This window comes from Pelodiscus sinensis, chromosome 5, assembly GCF_052426305.1.
Source record: "Pelodiscus sinensis isolate ZL-2025 chromosome 5, ASM5242630v1, whole genome shotgun sequence".
In the NCBI taxonomy this organism is placed as follows: Eukaryota; Metazoa; Chordata; order Testudines; family Trionychidae; genus Pelodiscus; species Pelodiscus sinensis.
In genome coordinates, this window is record NC_143056.1 from 105,881,137 (window position 1) to 105,901,095 (window position 19,959).

At 41.5% G+C, this 19,959-nt stretch overlaps 1 protein-coding gene across 13 annotated transcripts in view; it reads left to right on the plus strand.

The window, feature by feature from the left end:
* The window catches only part of IRAG1 (inositol 1,4,5-triphosphate receptor associated 1), a 200,154-nt gene that overhangs the window by 95,310 nt on the left and 84,885 nt on the right, over positions 1–19,959 (plus strand). For all 13 annotated transcript variants that reach the window (XM_075927919.2, XM_089778618.1, XM_089778617.1 and 10 more), the window contains one exon: positions 19,602–19,693. In XM_075927919.2, the coding sequence (XP_075784034.2) occupies positions 19,602–19,693 (92 nt within the window). The remainder of the gene's footprint in view (positions 1–19,601; positions 19,694–19,959) is intronic.

Consider the following 19,959-nt stretch of genomic DNA (forward strand, 5'->3'; position numbering starts at 1 on the left):
AAGAACTGAGTCTTTTTGGAGCTTTAAGCTAAAACCAGAAGCACCGATGCCTCAGAGCTTGTTTCTGAAGATATATCTTGTTGATATATGAGGGAAAATATGGACATCTATTCGGTCTATATTATCTATCAGCACTTCACTCATCACAGTGGTATCTGAGCATGTAGTACAGATGGGTGATCTACATGGAAGTCTAAATGCAATTTTGTAATCTTAGATAAATAAACTAACCAATAATTTGCAGTTTCACATTCAAATATTTTATATCTTCTTTTCAAGATTTATTTATTTATCAATCAGTTGTTTTTCATAAAAAGCCTATGCTTTCCTGAGATAAGTATGATTGTCTAACTAGCTGAACAAAACAACATCCTTGCATATAACAAAAAGAATCATAGCCTAGCCAGGTTATCCTGTTTTATGTAACCTGGTAAAAATACAAAGAGGATTTATAATCTGGCATGATTTCAGTTAAAATTTATCACTGTCACTGGAGCTAGGACATTGTATTCTACACTCTGGATAAAAACATCCGCTGCTTTTCTTTTAACATCATTGGAAAATATTGTCAGCGGTGAACCCTGTATTGATTTGTCATGCATTCTGTATAAATTGCACATTTTGCTAAGGTTTAATTTCCTGGTTTAAGATAAACACCCCAGTTGGATGCAAGTTTAGCAAATGTTAGTTGGGAACATATAGTGGATCAAACAGATTGCTTTTGTCTGTTGTGAAAATTGTATCCAAGTGTAGTAGATATTCGCTGTGAGCTTGATAGATGCGGCATACTAGAAGAGGACTAATTTGAAAAACAAGATCATCCTAACCTAAATTTTTTTGCTAAACTGGTTAAATACAACAGCATAGCCTCCTCTTTTAATTCCAAATTTAAAATAAAGTACTGTAAGTGATAGATTATGAATCTTTGTTTACCAGACAAAATACTTGCTTTTCAGAGGAATGTCACTTCAAGGGGTAAGAGAAGAGAGGAAGGATTTTAATCAACAAGCTATTTTTGATCCTATCTAAATATTTAGAACAACGATTATAACTGGCAAATGTCTGGGCTAGGAGTTGTACCAGTATGTGCTTTCACCACCCAACAGCTGTACTGCAGCCTGAGACCTGCGGAATAAGCCAATAACTAGCAGGAAATATTCCCACCAATTTCAATAGAAGCAGGGATTTAAGTAAGAAGGAACACAACTCCCCCTCTTTTCAGATTGGTGATATAAGCACTTGCCAAGAAGGGGAATCTAAAGTGAAAGAAGCAGAAGAAGCTAGTGATCAACTGAGGAATTTCTGGGGCTCTGATCAATGCTTCCTCTATTTTTTTTCCATCCATGTGTGGAATAAGAACATAAGAATGGCCATACTAGGTCAGACCAAAGATCCACCTAGCCCACTATCCTGTCTGTCATCAGTGGCCAATACCAGATGCCCCAGAGGGAGGGAACACAACAGGTAATCCTCACGTGATCCCTCTCCTGTCATCCATTTTGAGACAGAGGCTAGGGACACCATTCCTACCCATAGATGGACTTAACCTCTATCTAGCTCTTTTTTTAACACATTTTGTTATGTAGACTGATGTGCATGTGGATGTTCACCATCAATAGTGACACATGCTGCCAACCGTAGGCAGCTGTAGCCACTCTGCTAATCAGCTGGGTAGCATTTTAATCTGTCCTGGGCGGCCACCCAAATATACAACTTATAGGGAACACTGGCTCTGATCCTTTCCTGCCAGAACAGCAATAGTACCGGCTATGAGAAGAGATGTCCCAACTTGTAATTTTCTACCCTACTCTTTTTGGATAGTAATATATGTTCTCTAGCAAGCCCTCATTCTCTTACAGAAAGAAGCTCATCCCTATCAGCTTCTTTTATTCAGAACCCCTTTCTAGGACATTTTTAAAAGATATTTAAATTGCATTGAGTTTTCCAAAATTTAAGAAAAGCCCCAGGTCTCTGTTTTTCAGCAATACAGAGTCTCCAACTTGGCTAAGTGAAATCAACATATTGGTTAAGATTTTCAAAAGCACTCAACGTTGGCCTAAGTCTGCTCCCATTGACTTCAGTGCGAGAAGAGTTAAACTAATTCTGAAGGTTTTTGAAAATCCTGCTCAGTGTTTTTAGGTAAAAGGATGGTCAAATACTAGGATTGTGCCCCTATCTTCTTCCTCCTTCCCCCTCCTCCCCCGCCACAGAGTGTGTACTGTAACTGGAAGCTGTTGGCTTCTAATCAAGGTTTGAAATCTAGAAGCCTCTGATGATTGGCTGAGCCTTAGCAGGGGGAGGGACTATCAGTCAGGCCAAGGCTTTATAAAGGAGTGAGTCAGTGACCAGGTGATTGCAAACAGTGAGTTTTGAGAGGGAGTTCTCCAGGTGAAGGAGAAGCAAATACAGGACCCTTGAGGGAAGTAGCTATGTGAAGTGTGTGTTGTATTTGTGGCTTTCTTGCTGTGTGCTGAGCTTGTGTCTGTTTGTGAGTGTGGTGGGTTTTTTTTTTTCCTCTTTCCCCTCTCTACTCCCACGAAATGTGTTCTGTGACTGGCAGCTGGAAGCTGTTGGCTTTTAATCAAGATTTGAAATCTAGAAGTCTCTGCTGATTGGCTGAGCCTTAGCAGGGAGAGAGATTATCAGGCAGTCCAAGGCTTTATAAAGGAGTGAGTCAGCAACCAGGTGATTGCAAACAGGGAGTTTTGAGAGGGAGTTTGGAAGGGGAGTGAGAAGGGGATGAGGTATACTTGCCATTATTTTAAATCTTTTATCTAGGAAAGCAGGTATGGATAGTGATAGGTCTGCTGTTGTTACCTGCATGGCTTGTGCCATGTTTGTCTTCCTCCCGGAAGAAAGAAGGGATTTCATCTGCACTAAGTGCAAGCGGATTGCCATTTTGGAAGAAAAAATTAGAGGACTAGAGGTCCAAGTATCGACCCTACGCTCAATCAAAGAGGATGAAGACTTACTTGATAGAAGGCAGCGTTTAATCCTGCAGACATGGCAGGCAGAAGAGCCAGAGAGGTCAATACAGGACAAGGAAGAGAACTGGCAGCATGTAACTTCTAGAAGAAAAAAAAGGCCAACTCAGGAATCCCCCATTTCTAGAAGGATCAAAGAATTTGAAGCACAAGTGGTGTTCTCCTCCATCCTCTCTGTTGAAGGGAAAGGTCTGGGTAGAGATTGTCAAATTGAGGAAGCAAATGGATGGTTGCACAGGTGGTTTTGGAGAGAGAGCTTTGGTTTCTTCGACCATGGGACTGTGTTCCGGGCACAAGGATTGTTAGGAAGAGATGGGATCCACCTAACGAGGAGAGTAAGGTGCATCTTCGCAGGCAGGCTTGCAAACCTAGTGAGGAGGGCTTTAAATTAGGTTAGTGACCAAAGCTCTGAGGTGAGTGGGAAAGTCGGATACCAGGAAGAAATGCAAAGAGGAACAAGCAACAAAAGAGGACCACTGATTCAAATGGATAGAAAACAATTGGCTATCTAAGGTGTTTGTACACAAATGCAAGAAGCCTGGGTAACAAACAGGAAGAATTAGAGGCCTTGGCCCAGTCCAAGACCTATGATTTGATTGCGATAACAGAGACTTCGTGGGATGACTTGCATGACTGGAGCGCTGTGATGGAAGGGTATAAACTGTTCAGGAAGAACAGGCGGGGGAGAAAAGGAGGAGGAGTTGCACTGTATGTAAGAGAGCATTATGATTGCTCAGAACTCCAGTATATATAGAGAGAAAGGTGTGTTGAGAGTCTGTGGGTTAAGTTTTAGAGGTCTAACAACAGCAGTGATGTTGTGGTTCGTGTCTGTTACAGGGCGCCGGATCAGGTGGGTGAGGTAGATGAGGCTTTCTTCAGACAACTGAGAGAAGCTTCAAGATCTCAGGCCCTGATTCTCATGGGGGACTTTAATCACCCTGATATCAGTTGGGAGACCAATACAGCAGTACACAGAAAATCCAGAACGTTTTTGGAGTATGTTGGGGACAACTTCTTGGTACAAGTGCTGAAGGATTCGACCAGGGGCCATGCGCAGCTTGATCTGCTGCTCATAAACAGGGAGGAACTAATAGGGGAAGTAGAGGTGGGTGCCAGCCTGGGAAGCAGTGATCATGAGATGGAAGATTTCAGAATCCTGACCAAAAGAAGAAAAGAGAGTAGTAAAATACACACCTTGGAGTTCAGAAAAGCAAACTTTGACTCCCTCAGAGACCTCATAGCAGAATCCCGTGGAATGCTAACATGAAAGGAAAAGGAGTTCAGGAGAGCTGGCAGTATTTTAAAGAAGACCTGGGGATTACAGTGGATGAGAAGCTGGATATGAGTCAACAGTGTGCCCTTTTAGCCAGGAAGGCTAATGGCATATTAAGTTGCAGTAAGAGGAGCATTGCCAGCAGATCCAGAGATGTCATTATTCCCCTTTATTCGGCTCTGGTGAGGCCACATTTGGAGTATTGTGTCCAGTTCTGGGCCCCCAACTACAGGAAGGATGTGGACTCATTGGAGAGGGTCCAGCGGAGGGCGACCAAAATGATTAGGGGACTGGAGCACATGACCTATGAGGAGAGGCTGAGGGATTTGGGTTTGTTTAATCTGCAGAAGAGAAGAGTGAGGGGGGATTTGATAGCAGCCTTCAGTTTCCTGAAGGGAGATTCCAAAGAGGCTGGAGAAAGTCTGTTCACAGTAGTGATGGATGGCAGAACAAGGAGCAATAGTCTCAGATTACAGTGGAGGAGGTCTAGGTTGGATATTAGGAAAAACTATTTCACTAGTTTTGTTGGTGAAGAATTGGAATGGGTTGCCTAGGGAGGTGGTGGAATTTCCATCCCTAGAGGTTTTTAAGTCTCAGCTTGACAAATCCCTGGCTGGGTTGATTTAGTTGGAATTGGTGCTTCGTTGGGCAGGGAGCTGGACTTGATGACCTCCTTTGGCCTTTTCCAGCTCTATAATTCTATGATTCTACCTTACTCCACACGCTGCCCATATGCACGTACACCGTTGCTTCGTTGGCTAACCGTCTCCTTGTGGGCATGTATACCCTACAGAAATATTTTTTCTGTTTTCTTCTCCCTGCTGTCTTCGTCCTGCTGCATCTTGTCTCAGCAGTGTGAAGCAACTCTACATCATAGACAACATAGAGATTGGTTATAATAGACACCAAAATTCATGAGCGAGAGCATCCCCTGACTATTCCAATGCATGCTAATCCCTGACATTGAATAGGAATGTTGCAGGATCGGTCTTGTGTGTGTCCTATTCCATAGAACATTAAAGAGATTTTTTTTAAAAGACCATTTCTTCATCACCATTTATTCAGAACACAGAACATAATTGCTTAGGATAAAATCTTAAACCTTTTTCTGACTCTGAGGTTGTGTCCCTTCATAAATTCACTGCCCTAGAATGAACTGGGGTTAGAACCTGGAAGTCTCAAGTCTTCTGTATTATTTTCTTCCATTCCCCACATTAGCCTCCTTTTCTTTGATTATTATCTTATTTTACTGGCTCTCCTGCATTCTGAAGACATATTATCTCATTACATTTTTAAAGTTTCTTTTAAACCATTTTTATTCCATCATCTAAATCTTGATATTCCTCCATTGACTGTTTCTTATCCCATATTGTATTATATATTGATTTTTTTAAAAAAAATGGCTGGAGATTATCTGCTTTATTTTGAAAGAGAAAAAAAAACCCTCATTTTAATTCTGTCTTCCTTTGCCATCAAGAGAGCTACAGCTGTCAATCTCAATATCCTACTGCTTTCTCCTATGCTCCCATTCAGCAAATCATTTAAGTATATGTTTAAACATAAGCTTAAGATCCTTTGAAATCAAAGTTGAATTAAGCCTTAGATGCCCTTGTGGTATTGGGGTTCAAATAGAAAAAGGAAAAAGAACATTTTCATGGTCAGAACATTCTTCAGCAACAATAACAATGGCCATTGCTTTGAAGTTATGTTTTTACATTTCCAAAGCATAGTGGGATATTGTTGAACGTTGTACCTTGACTGCAGCAAAATTTACCAAAGCTTGTAGAATAGAGATAAAACAAAGTGGGATAATTCTTGTGTTGTTAGTTACTTAAAACAAGAATCAATTTAACAAAAATAAGAATTACTTCATGGGTTTGTTTTAAGGATAATCTGACCGATTAAAGTAAATATTTGTCATCTAGATATTTTCCTCTAATTCTCACATACCCAGAACTCCCACTGACATTAATGACTGAGGGTATGTCTAAACTGCATCCCTCTGTTGGCAGAGGGATGCAGATTAAGCAGGTCATCATTGCAAATGAGGAAGGGGTTTAAATATCCCGCGCCTAAATTGCATAAAAATGGCCACCGCGTTTTGCCAACTCAGCACTTTGTCGGCAAAAAGCGGCAGTCTAGAGGGAGATCTGCCAAGAAAGAAAGCCTTTTTCGACTTCAAATCCCGGGCTTCATTTGCAAGTGCGGTATGCCTACATTACCCTGCTAGTTCGAACTAGCGGGGTAGTGTAGACATACCCTGAGAGAGAGGATATGTGGGGCACTTCATAAAGAGCATGGTGAATTAGAGAACCTGTAAAGGTGCAGTACAGTTTCTTAGTTTGAGGCTGGCTAGAAAGTTTATTTTGGTAAGTTTGATTTGGACTTTTAGTGCTGTATTTATTTCATATCATACATTGTGTGGAGTTACTTGGTTTTATTTTTATTTAATTTTAAATAGTGGGTGAATTTTCTGGATTAAAAGGAGAATTCATACCATGCACCTCAGATTATTGACAGCACATAAATCCTTTGTGGTGCAGTTTTGTTTGCGATGCCCTTTTATGTGTACTGTTAGACTACTTTAGGATACTGAGTATTATTGTGTAATGGCTGAATTGTAGCCATTTCTTATGCAGGTGCATAAGGGAGAGGGCATCAGGAATGTCCCGCTTTAACCGTTCAAAAAGTTCATAGACACGTATAAGAGACAAGGGGAGGCAATGCCTTCCCTGGGTCTTCATGCTTAGCCTCTGCCCTCTTCCTATCCTTGTTCTGACCATTCCTGCTGTACACTCCCAAAGCAGACTATTGCAGCCTGGTGAATCTTTTTCCAGAGCGGTCTAGTAACTGAAAAATGAAAATGCTTCCAGCTTGCCAGACCTATTAGCAATACACTGAATCTGTGAAAGAGCCATTAAGTGGTAACAGAGCCATTTAATAGACATGTGCCACCTTTATCTAAAATACACATTTTAATTTTAATTACTATAGTATAAACCCTGATTTCAAAGTCTTACTGTCCTTTCTGTCCATCCCTGCTCTCCTTTCACCCTCCCCCTCTCACTGAAGAGGGCCCTTAAAAGGACAATCATTTTTCTTCCAGATAGCTGGACAAATGAATTTCCCTTTCTTTACTTCTGACTGTAGGATGAACTAGTTTTAAGAGAACCCTCCTCCAAAATCAGTACCTTTTGTAAGATATAAAATCCTTATTATGCTTAAAATCTTTGGAAACATATTTGTAACATAAACACATGATGAAATTTCATAAATATGTCTATTGTTATGAAGATCACACAAAAAAGAGACATGTTTTCTTTTTCTAAAATCCATTAACTTTGTTATGAGAGCACTAAACCTCTCTGATTAATTTAAAATGTCTTTTTTTCAGTGCATTAAATCAGGAATGATTACTTTCTAAATGCTTATGAGTACATTTAAAATATAAAATCAGTTTAGAAATACTGGTTAAGAAAATATCAAACACAGAAGAGCTGCATCACATATTTCATAATATTTAATATTATATTTAGCAGGACAGTTGATTTACCCTTACTACAAATTTTTTTGCAAATAAACCTCTGACAAACTTCAGGGTGTATCAAAAAGCCTGTAACTGACATCTTTTATCCCAAGTTTAATGCTATTAATTAGATATCTTCTGCATGTCATGCTTTCTTTGCCTCTGTCTTCACGGACAAGGTCAGCTCCCAGACAAATGCACTAGGTAATGCAGTATAGGAAGAAGGTGGACAGCCCTTGGGGGGGAAAGAACAAGTTAGGAACTATTTAGAAAAGCTAAACATACACAAATCCATGGGCCTGGATTTAATGCATCCGAGGGTACTGAAAGAGTTGACAAATGTCGTTGCGGAGCCTTTGGCCATTATCTTTGAAAATTCCTACTTGCAAGGAATAAGGGATCTTGCGGAAAAGGGTTTATTTTCCGCAAGATCCCGTCTAGACTGGTGCTTTTCTCCGGCAAAGCCCCGAGCCGGAAAAAAGCGGCAGCCATGTTCATGCAAATGCCGCGGGGGATATTTAAATCCCCGCGGCATTTGCAATTCCGACTGGTCTCATTAGCATCCCTTTTCTGGAAAAGGCTGCCAATGTAGACACAGCCATGGAGATCAGGAGAGATCCTGGATGATTGGAAAAAGGCAAATGTAGTGCCCATCTTTCAAAAAGGGAAGAAAGACAATCCAGGGAACTATAAACAGCCTTACTTCAGTCCCTGGAAAAATCATGGAGGGGATTTTTAGAGAATTCATTTTGAAGCACTTGGAAGAGGGTAAAGTGATCAGGAATAGTCAACATGGATTCACAAAGGGCAAGTCATGCCTAACCAATCTGATTAGCTTCTATAATGAGGTAACTGGCTCTGTGGATATGGGAAAGTCAGTGGATGTGATATAACTTGACTTTAGCAAAGCTTTTGATACGTCTCCCACATTATTCTTGCCAGCAAGTTAATGGAATATGGATTGGATAAATAGACTCTAGGATTGATAGAAAGCTGGCTAGACTGTCAGGCCCAATGGGTAGTGATCAATAGCTCGATGTCAGGTTGGCAGTCAGTTTCAATCAGAGTGCCCCAAGGATCGGTTCTAGGACCAGTTTTGTTCAACAGCTTTATTAATGACCTGGATAAGGGAATGGATTGCACCCTCAGCAAGTTTGCAGATGATACTAAGCTAGGGGGGGAGGTAAATTCACTGGAGGGCAGGGATAGGGTCCAGAGTGACCTAACAAATTGGATGATTGGGCCAAAAGAAATCTGATGAGGTTCAACAAGGACAAGTGCAGAGTCCTGCACTTGGGATGGAAGAATCCCAAGCATTGTTTCGGGTTGGGGACCGAATGGCTAATTAGCAACTCTGCAGAAAAGGACCTGGGGATTACAGTGGATGAGAAGCTGGATATGAGTCAACAGTGTGCCCTTGTGGCCAAGAAGACTATTGGTATATTAGGTTGCATTAAGAGGAGCATTGCCAGCAGATCTAGAGAAATGATTATTCCCCTTTATTCGGCTCTGATGAGGCCACTTCTGGAGTATTGTGTCCAGTTCTGGGCCCCCAACTACAAGAAGGATGTGGACTCATTGGAGAGGGTCCAGCGGAGGGCGACCAAAATAATTAGGGGACTGGAGCGCATGATCTATGGAGAGAGGCTGAGGGATTTGGGTTTGTTTAATCTGCAGAAGAGAAGAGTGAGGAGGATTTGATGGCAGCCTTCAGTTTCCTGAAGGGAGATTCCAAAGAGGCTGGAGAAAGGCTGTTCACAGTAGTGACAGATGGCAGAACAAGGAGCAATGGTCTCAGGTTACAGTGGAGGAGGTCTAGGTTGGATATTAGGAAAAACTATTTCACTAGTTTTGTTGGTGAAGTTTTGGAATGGGTTACCTAGGAAGGTGGTGGAATCTCCATCCCTAGAGGTTTTTAAGTCTCAGCTTGACAAATCCCTGGCTGGGTTGATTTAGTTGGAATTGGTGCTTCGTTGGGCAAGGGGCTGGACTTGATGACCTCCTGAGGTCTCTTCCAGCTTTGAGTCTATGATTTTTCACAATCTGGCATGCAGTTTAAAACATTCTCCATTTTCTTTAGAAAGACATTTTAAGCTTGCCTTTCTAAGAAGCAGCTTCGCCCAGCCCCCATGCGCATAGATTTAAGGCCAGAAAAGGCCACCATGATCATCTATTCTGACTGCCTGAGCATCACAGGCTACAGAATATCACTCACCCACTCCTGTAATAGACACATAACCTCTGGCTAAATTACTCAAATCCTCACATCAGGATTTAAAGACCAAGTTGCAGACAATCCACCATTTACAACTGTTTCAATCTGAAAGTGACTGTGACCCAAACTGCAGAAGAAGGCAAAAATACTCCCAGAGTCTCTGTCAATCTTACCCAGGGGAAAGTTCCTGCTTAACCCCAAATCTGATGGGCAGCTGGACCTTGAGTATTTCAGCAAGACCCTATAAGGTCCAGTCACAGTTTCTGGGTTCAACCACAATTACAGTGTTTGTCCTCACTTGAGTACCTGGACTGCTCTTGAGTACTAGTACACTTGAATCTCCGTACGCTGTCTGTCCCTGCTCCAGGAGCACCCATGGTATGCTCCCAGGTATTGGGAGGAGGAAGCGACTCTGCATGCTGCCACTCCCTGAGCTGGGAGAGCCAACAGTACAGTGAAGCAGTTCATGGGAGGCTTTCCCTGACATTCCCATAGCATCAGGGGGCAGTGCCTGGGAGCGGCAGAGGGCGCATTTTCGAAAAAAAAACCCCAAGCCTCTTATTTCAGTTCCTAAATATGGAGTTAGGTGACTAAAATTAGATGCCTTATTTTTAAAAATCTTAATTCCAGACCTGACATGGTCCAAAAGGTTTCATCCTTTTTTTATACCAGCTTTATAAAGGTCACTATTGGTGTGCACACATAGAGGCGCTGATCCTGCTCACACTGAAGTAACTGGTAGTTTTCTCATTGAGTTCCACATAAAAAGAATTAGCCCTGAAAACTAGTTGTTACAGGCATCCCTAATTTTGGGGTGAGGATTTCAGGTTTTTCTATGTATTTTGAAAAGGGACTTATGAAATGATTGTAACCCTACATTCTACCGATTTAAACCCATCTTCTGAATAGTCACATGTCTTTTGTTATAAATCACATTACTTCACAGAGCACAGTTGGAACAGATATAGCATTTCACTCAGAGCTAATTTGAAATTATGGAATAGAAAAGCACATGTGAATTTGTGGCATGTATACCACAAAGCAACATGTTGTTTTAAAAGCATTCAGAAGTATTAAGAGCCAAATTCTTTTGAATCTATTGCTCATTGAAGTTAGTGGTAAGTCTCTTTTGGCTCAGGCTTTCAGCTATTGGGTTTATTTTAGGGGAAATTTCTGGCTCTCATAAAGCTTACATATTATATAGCCATATTGTGTGTATAGCTCAGTACATGCTATAGAAATCCTAATTTAACTGGTGCAGAAAGCATTTCATTAGAATTGTCTTGGTTCTTAACTCTTTAAATTAAGACTCATTAGAATGATAGAGTGCTTGTACTGAAAAGTGGAGATACAGCAAGCCATTCTGCTACTCTGGTAGATTTGTTCCTTCAGAACAGAGAAAAGAAAGTACCATTCACTTGTGGGCAACTTGAACTTCAATTAGAAATACTAACAGTAGAAATAAACCATATTGCCACTCCTAAAATGAACCTACATTCTCTTTTACTAACATAGGGTATGTCTACACTAGAAAGTTAGTTCGAACTAACGGACGTTAGTTCGAACTAACTTTCCTATGCGCTACACTAGCGCTTCGCTAGTTCGAATTTGAATCGAACTAGCGGAGCGCTTAGTTCGAACTAGGTAAACCTCATTTTACGAGGACTAACGCCTAGTTCGAACTAGCTAGTTCGAACTAAGGGCTGTGTAGCCCTTTAGTTCGAACTAGTGGGAGGCTAGCCCTCCCCAGGTTTCCCTGGTGGCCACTCTGGCCAACACCAGGGAAACTCTATGCCCCCCTCCCGGCCCCGGACCCCTTAAAGGGGCACGGGCTGGCTACGGTGCCCGTGCCAGGTGCAAGCCTGCCAGCACCCAGCTAGCAGACCCTGCACCTGGCACGGCACAGAGCCACCCACCCGATGCCCCCCAGCCCACCCCCTCTTGCCGGGACCAGGCTGGCGGCTCCCGGGAGCTTGCCCTGGACCGCAAGAGGCGGGCACCTTCCTGGGCTAGTGCGGACATCGTGGACCTCGTCCACGATCTCCGCACTAGGCACAGGAAAGTGGCTGTCTAGGGCAGGAGAGCTGCCAGCCTGGCCACCCAGGACCAGGTGTGCATGAAAATCAAGGGGGTCCACTGAGACCCCCGACACTGAGCCCTGAGCTTACAATGGCCGTCCTGGGTCAGACCAAAGGTCCATCTAGCCCAGTAGCCTGTCTGCCAACAGCGGCCAACCCTAGGGACCCTGGAGGGGATGGACTGAAGACAATGACCAAGCCATTTGTCTCGTGCCATCCCTCTCCAGCCTTCCACAAACTTTGGGCAGGGACACCACTCCTACCCTCTGGCTAATAGGACTCCATGGACCCAACCTCCATCACTTTATCTCACTTCCCTTTAAACTCTGTTCTAGTTGTAGCCTTCACAGCCTCCTGCAGCAAGGAGTTCCACAGGTTAACTATTTGCTTTGTCAAGAAGAACAACTTTCTCTTACTAGTTTCAAGCCTGCTACCCATTCCTTTCCTTTGGTGTCCTCTAGTCCTTCTTTATGGGAACTCAGGAAGAACTTTTCTGAATGCACCCTCTCCACCCAACCCCTGCTTTTAGAGACCTCTATCCTGTCCCCCCTCCATCTCCTCTTTTCTAAGCTGAACAGTCCCAGTCTCTGTAGCCTTTCTTCATCTGGGACCTGTTCCCAACCCCTGATCATGTTAGTTGCCCTCCCCTCTCCCAGCCTTTCTCTTCCCCTCTCCCACCTCCTTTTCCCAGTGTCCCCCAGTTTTTTTCAATAAAGACAGAGTCAATGTTGGAAGAAACATTATCTTTATTTTGTACATCAATAAGAAGAGGGGCTAGGGAAGGGTAAGTGGAAGGAGGTGAGGGAGGAATGGGGTACGAGCCCCCGACGGGGAGGACTGGGCTGGCTCTGCGGGCTTCTGGGGGTGGAAGCTCTCCTGCAGCCCCCCAATTACTCCCTCTCCCCAGATGGCAGCCTGCGGCAAGTGCAGCCGGGCTGATGGCCGAGTGGTGTGATGTGCCCAGTGTGGGCACTCCAAGCCAGAACTTCTTTGCAAGCGGGGCACCCCTTAGAACTGTGTGTCCGGGGTGGGGGTCGGGACCCTTTAAGCGCAGCCCTCGGCTAGCCTGAGACAGCATCTCCATGCTCTAAGTCCTCCTTTTATGCCCTGCCGGCACTGCTTCCGGCCATCCTTAAGCCCTGTTCAGAGTCCACTCAATGTGGACTTACTAGTTCGAACTAGCAAAACGCTAGTTCGAACTAGTTTTTAGTTCTAGACGCGTTAGTTCGAACTAGCTTAGTTCGAATTAACTAATTCGAACTAAGTTAGTTCGAACTAGCGCTGTAGTGTAGACGTACCCATAGTTTTCTGTGACTTGAGGCTTTTCAAACTTGTTAACTTGATTAGTGTCAGGTGTAACATTCGTTTATAATAATATTTAAAATATTCAGGGAATTCTTCCTTTTTTCTCTTTGGCTGGGTCTACATTGGCATCCGTTTCCGGAAAAGGGATGCTAATGAGACACATCGCAATTTCAAATCCGCGGGGGATTTAAATTTCCCCCGTGGCATTTGCATTTACATGGCTGCCGCTTTTTTCCGGCTTGGGGATAAGCCAGAGAAGAACGCCAGTCTAGACGTGATTCCCCAGAAAATAAGCCCTTTTCTGAAGGATCTCTTATTCCTACTTGAAAGTAACACTTTGAAAGTAGGAATAAGAGATCCTCCGGAAAAGGGCTTATTTTCCAGAGAATCATGTCTAGACTGGTGCTTTTCTTCGGCTTATCCCCAAGCCAGAAAAAAGCGGCAGCCATGTAAATGCAAATGCCGCGGGGGATATTTAAATCCCCCGCGGATTTGCAATTGCGATGTGTCTCATTAGCATCCCTTTTCCGGAAAGGGATGCCAATGTAGACACAGCCTTTATGTTTACATAGAATATAACTTTACTTAGCATTTACATAATGACTTCAAAGCATTTTACAAACATTACTTAATTTTTGTAACCTCCCAGTTATGGAGGAAGATAGTACATGAATTTTCCAGGTGGAGAAACTGAGTCAGATGTTAAGTAGATTGTCTAGGGAGTTATATTTAAAATTCACATGTTTTTAATGCTCATCCATATGGTCTGAGTTACTATGTACATTATCATCTGTATTTGGCTCTATTTGTATGTATATATTTTTCATTTAATATTTATTCTAATATCATTCTTTTCCATATGTGCCTGGTTGTTTTGCATTTCTAAAAATGTTGATAAAATGTTTACTAATTTGAAACAACCTTTGTCCTGAATATTGAACAGAATAAATCTTTCAATTGTCCTCTAACAAGAAAAAAGAACTTTAGAAATATATAACTATTCAAGATATGTGGATGATGTTTGGGTAACAACCTATTGTATTGACAGTTAATTAAATATGGGTAAAGGGCTTATTATTTTTGACTATGTATGGGAAATCCACAGGTTTTAATTCTAAATAAATTTCTTGTACTTTATCTAGCAGTATCATCACCAGTATATGATACACTGGAAAAGGCCCCTTCTCCTTCAATATTCACCTCTGAATTTTTGGCATTACTCTCAGCTTTCCAGTGTAGATCATAGGCAAAGACAATAGAAATTTGCAGGTGTCAAAAGTTGTGGGTATAGGTTCTATTAATAGTTTTCTTACCATAGTTTTCTAAAAGAAGTGTTAAAATCATAGTACCAGTATTACTGAATTAGATTTTTAATTATTGACCTTGAATCAAAATTACAGTGTTAGGGCCAGGTATTACCTTGATTTACAGTAGATCTCCAGCAGATAACAATGGAAATTTTACATGATGACTGAAGGTAAATATGACCTTTATACAGTAAAGATGCACTCATTTATATGGCGGTTGGGGTGCATCAGCGAGGTAAACTGGAATTGCCCCCATGAAGTCATTTGAAAGAGACTTGTGGAATAGTGTTGAAATCAATAAAATACTGTTCAATGTGATTAAAGGTGTTGGAATGTAGTTCTTATTTAACAAATTAATATTAAACAAAAACTTGTGATGGGCATGTCTAACACAATTTCTGCTACTGTTTTCGAAGGTTATTTGCAAGTTCAGTTATCCAGTCCGGATGCATATGAAAATAACTTGTGCAGTTGCACGACCAATTTCTTTGGAAATTGGCTCCTTTAAAACATAACCATTGGGCAGCAGAATCAAAACCTATTTTCTAAAATAAAATCACTTGTGTGAAAATGAAATCTTTCTGCAGGATCTGAATCTGTCATGGGGCTGGGGATTTGACATCCTGGCCATCTAACACCATTTTTAGAAATTATGCCTATCTAGCCCTTTGGACTGTGAAGAAAATTTCACAATGCAAACCAGGGCAGTGTTGTTTTCTAGAATCTGTGGACAGGCAGAAGGAAATCATATTGCACCAAGGCTGTGTCTAGACTACATGCCTTTTTCAAAAGAGGCTTTTTCAAAAGAGATCATCCAGACTGCCTGGGTGCTCTCTTTTGAAAAAACGGCTTGCTTTTTCAAAAGTACTGATTGTAGTCTAGATGCTCTTTTTTGAAAGAGGCTTTTTCGAAAGATACTTTCGAAAGTATCTTTTGAAAAAGCCTCTTTCGAAAATGAGTGTCTAGACTACAATCAGTACTTTCAAAAAAGCAAGCCGTTTTTTCAAAAGAGAACACCCAGGCAGTCTGGATGCTCTCTTTCGAAAAAGCACAGTTTGCATTACATAGCGCCTTTTTTCGAAAGAGCACTTTTGAAACAAGGCATTATTTGTCGTAAAACGAGGTTTTCTGCAGTTGACAAAACCACCACGTTCCTTCGATTTACTGTTGACATAACGCAGCAGCAGTCTAGACGCAGGTAAAGATTTTTCAAAAAAAGGCCACTTTTTTCAAAAAATCCCTGTAGTATAGATACATCCCAAGAGAGGTTTGATTTTTCCCTATATATTATAATAGGGTATCAGTCTTCAAGCATACTTATGACCATTGATAATTCACATAACAGGTGCATATTATCCAGCAGAGGCGTATGTCCAGTGTAGTCAGATACTGTTTGATCTATTTGATTTGTCTACATAGATATTCTATAAAAGCAGCTGATGTTATATAAATGTTTAAGAACCGGTAAAGGAAATAAAGAAGCTGGTGTCAGTGCTGGTATTTATTTACAAGACCCATGGAAATTTGTAATAGAACAAAAAATGAATGGTACTAATTTGGTTAGTTCATGGTTTTTTTTTTTTTTAATGAACTGCTATTCATAACCTTTTTTACAGGATTAATTGGAATGAGGAAGGATTTATTTTTCTGTGGAGAAGAATAAAGCATTATGATCTATTTTTCATTTTCTTGCCAAATCCATAAAAATAAATCAACAGAATCCCCATTTGTTAGATTTGGAAAACCTTAATTTTAAAGAATTTGCTTCAAAACTGCAGATACTACAACGCATAATTGGAAGTTCCTTATAAAATATTTTAGTGTGAAATTCAAAATATTTCTGTGTGGATTTGAAAGAAGAACTCTTTCCCCCCCAGGCAAAATTTTCTTCAGCTACAGACTAGCTCATAAAATGAGCTGGTTTGCACCCTCATAAAAGTGAGTGGCTGCATGTTTTCTGCAAATGATTAGTTGCGCACCCACTTTTGCAGGTGCAGACCATGGTACATTCAGAAATGGAGGCTGTATAATTGCTTGATTTGCATGCAGAACGTTTTCTTTACATCCAAATGCAGGACACTGTGATTGTGATTGTGTTGGAATTACAATACATCTGCAGTTAGTTCATATCTCTCACATTGTACAAGGCTTTAAGAATATGACCTTTAATGCTGACACTTACTAGCAGGGTCATCTGTAGTAAGATGTAGGGGCTGGAACAGCACCTTCTCCATCCCACCCCCACCTGCCTCTTTCTGTCCCTGCTCTGGCCTGCTCCCACTCCATCCCTTTCCTCAAAAGCCCACTCAACCCCTTCCCACACCACTCCAAACCCCCTCCCCATTCTGCCCTTTTCCCAAAGTCTCTGACTCCTCCTTGGAGTCTATGAGGTGGAGCAGAGTGTGGTTGGTAGCACTGCTGCCGGCCCCTACACTGTCCAGGCCCCACATCTCCCTGAAGTGTTGCCTTCCCCCCCCCCCTCAAAGCGTGAGGACTGAGGCAACCACCTCATGCCACCCAATGGATGGGTTGGCTCTGTCCATTGGGTGGAGACAAGATGGGTGAGGTAATATCTTCTATTGAGCCAACTTTTGCTGGTGAAAGAGAGAAGCTTTTCAGCCCTACTCTTCTTCAGATCTGGGAAGGGTACTCAGAGTGTCACAGCTAAAAACAAGGTGGAACAGATTAGTTAGCATATATAATGAACACATTCTAAAAGACCATTCAAGATGAAGTAGTCTGTTAACACCTCTGCAATTAGGGTTAGTGGGTTACAGATTGGGATAATAATCCTTAAATCCAGTATGTTTATCGAGACCATGATTTTCAATGCCTAGCAAAATTATGAATTCAAACATCAAAGATTGTCTTTTGAGGGTGTTGGTGTGCAGGGTTTCAATAAGGATTGAGAGGTCAGTCTCTTATCATTTTCTTTGTGATTTAATTCCAAAGCATGGTGATCTAGGGTATGTCTACACTACCCCGTTAGTTCGAACTACCTAGTTCGTGCCGCGTGTAGCCGTGCGGCACGGGGTTCGAACCAGTGGGGATTTAAAAATGGCGGCGCCCGCTTATGCAAATGAAGCCCGGGAAATTCAAATCCCGGGCTTCATTTGCAATTGCAGTATGCCTACATTACCCTCCTATTTCGAAATAGGAGGGTAGTGTAGACATACCCTGCTTGACTTAACCACCTCTCAGATGTGTAGCTGTTAGTCTGTAACTTTAAAAAAACGAGGAGTCCTGTAGCACCTTAGGCCATGTTTACACTAGGAAATTATTTCAAAACAACTTATTTTGAAATAATGACTCCCAAAATAACTATTTCAATATAAGCTTATTCCCCCCAGAAAGCAGGAGTACAGATTTCAAAATAACCAGCTTGAAATAACAAGCTTGCTGGATCTTGAGAGGTGTGTTTGTAGGAGGTTTTTATCATGATAGCAGTAGTTATATGAATGCAGGGTTTGCATCTCTGAGTAAGGCAGGGTCTGGTGCCACTTTGAGTTTGTGTGGCCTGACCTGTGAGAAGCTGGCTTCTGATAATGACCTTGGCCTTCAACAACCATCCATCCATCAGACGGTCTCTAGAAATCTCTCACACCAGCATCAGCTTCCTGGACACCACAATCAACTTCTTGAATAGAACTTTACAGACAATCACAGACAAGAAACCCATGGATCAGCACCCTAACCTTCATAGATCCAGTACCTATCCAAAACACTCCAAGAAATCTATTCAGGAATTCTAATGCCACAGAACATGCTATGAGGAGAAAGTCTGGGATATGTACCTTAACACACTTAGCTGCCTTCATCAAACAAAGGCACTCCACCAAAGAAATAAATTGCATCATGAAATGGGCCATCCAAATGCATCAAGAGAACCTGCCTCAATTTAGAAAGTACCCACTTCCAATCACATACCCTATCATGCCACACTGGAACCCATATAAGATATCATTAAACAATTACAACTCGTAAGCTATGGGGACCATATCCTGAAATTTTTTTTCTTGAGCCTTCTCTTCCTGGCCTTCAAACAACTAAACTTGCCAAGCTCATTATCATAACAAGCTCCCTGCAGATTAGGAACCCACAAAATAGCATCAGATCTGCCATAACAGATGCAAACTGTATCTCCACTGCTCCGGTAACCCCCACAACATATCTTTTGAGGTCCATGGGTACCTTTCCCATATCTGAAGAAACTCAAAAACTTGTCTTCAATAAAAGTGTTACCACACCCACCTTGTCTTTCTGCCATCCTGGATTCAGTGCCACTACACCACCATACTGACTCAAATTGCCATGTAACCCTTTACAAATGACATACTGTATTTATTAAAATATCTGGCAGGTGTAAAATACGAATATACTATAAATATTAAACTATCATTGTTTACACTGCTAATTCATGTTGACGTGAGAGAAGGAAATAGAGGCAAGCAATATAACTACATGAAAATAATATGCTGAAACAACCACGGTTGCTGCTAACTGGAGTTTTGCATCTAATTTAACACACCCTTGTAAAGTGTCAGTTCTTCCCCTTTTCTTACCTGTGTGTAGCTCTCACTAACTTAAGTGGCTCTGCATTTGCGAGTCCTTGTAAAAGTCAATCTTTCACTGACGTTACCCTGTGCAAGGACTGCTAACTCCAACCGCTTTCTTGGTGTGAAGAAATTGTAAGTGAATGCCTCGCCATCATTTCTCCTCAACGTTGAAGTTAAGGATATGTTTCATTACCTGCTGTGTTTGAAGGAGAGTAAACTCTTATATTGTTGAACTATGTTCATCTTTTCTCCTGGAAAACTGACAGAGAAATACATTTTATTTTCCATATGCAGCATTATTTTCCAGTGTTTTAAATTTTTGCTTAACTACATTTTTATTTCTCACAAACTATTCAGGATGCTACCATTGACGGGACAGCATGCAGTGCACCTTCTATTGTTCTTCCAGAGAATGCTGTAATGCCAGATGTAGAAATTGAAGTCAACAGGTATTACGTATAATACATGTGTTACCAGTTTATACATAACCAGTGTAATACTTCCAAGGCACACATTTCAAAGAATCTGTTTTGAAATTTACATCATTTTACAGAAATCAGCATTTCATTTTTATTTCTAACTAGAAGATTTACCTGGCATTGCTCAGGTCCTTAACTCAATTAATTTTTGTTTTTGGAAAAACAAAATGAAATTGTACATGCTTCCTTTAAATCAGTGCTCTGGGGTGAGCCTGGGGATGCGGGGTTCAATATGC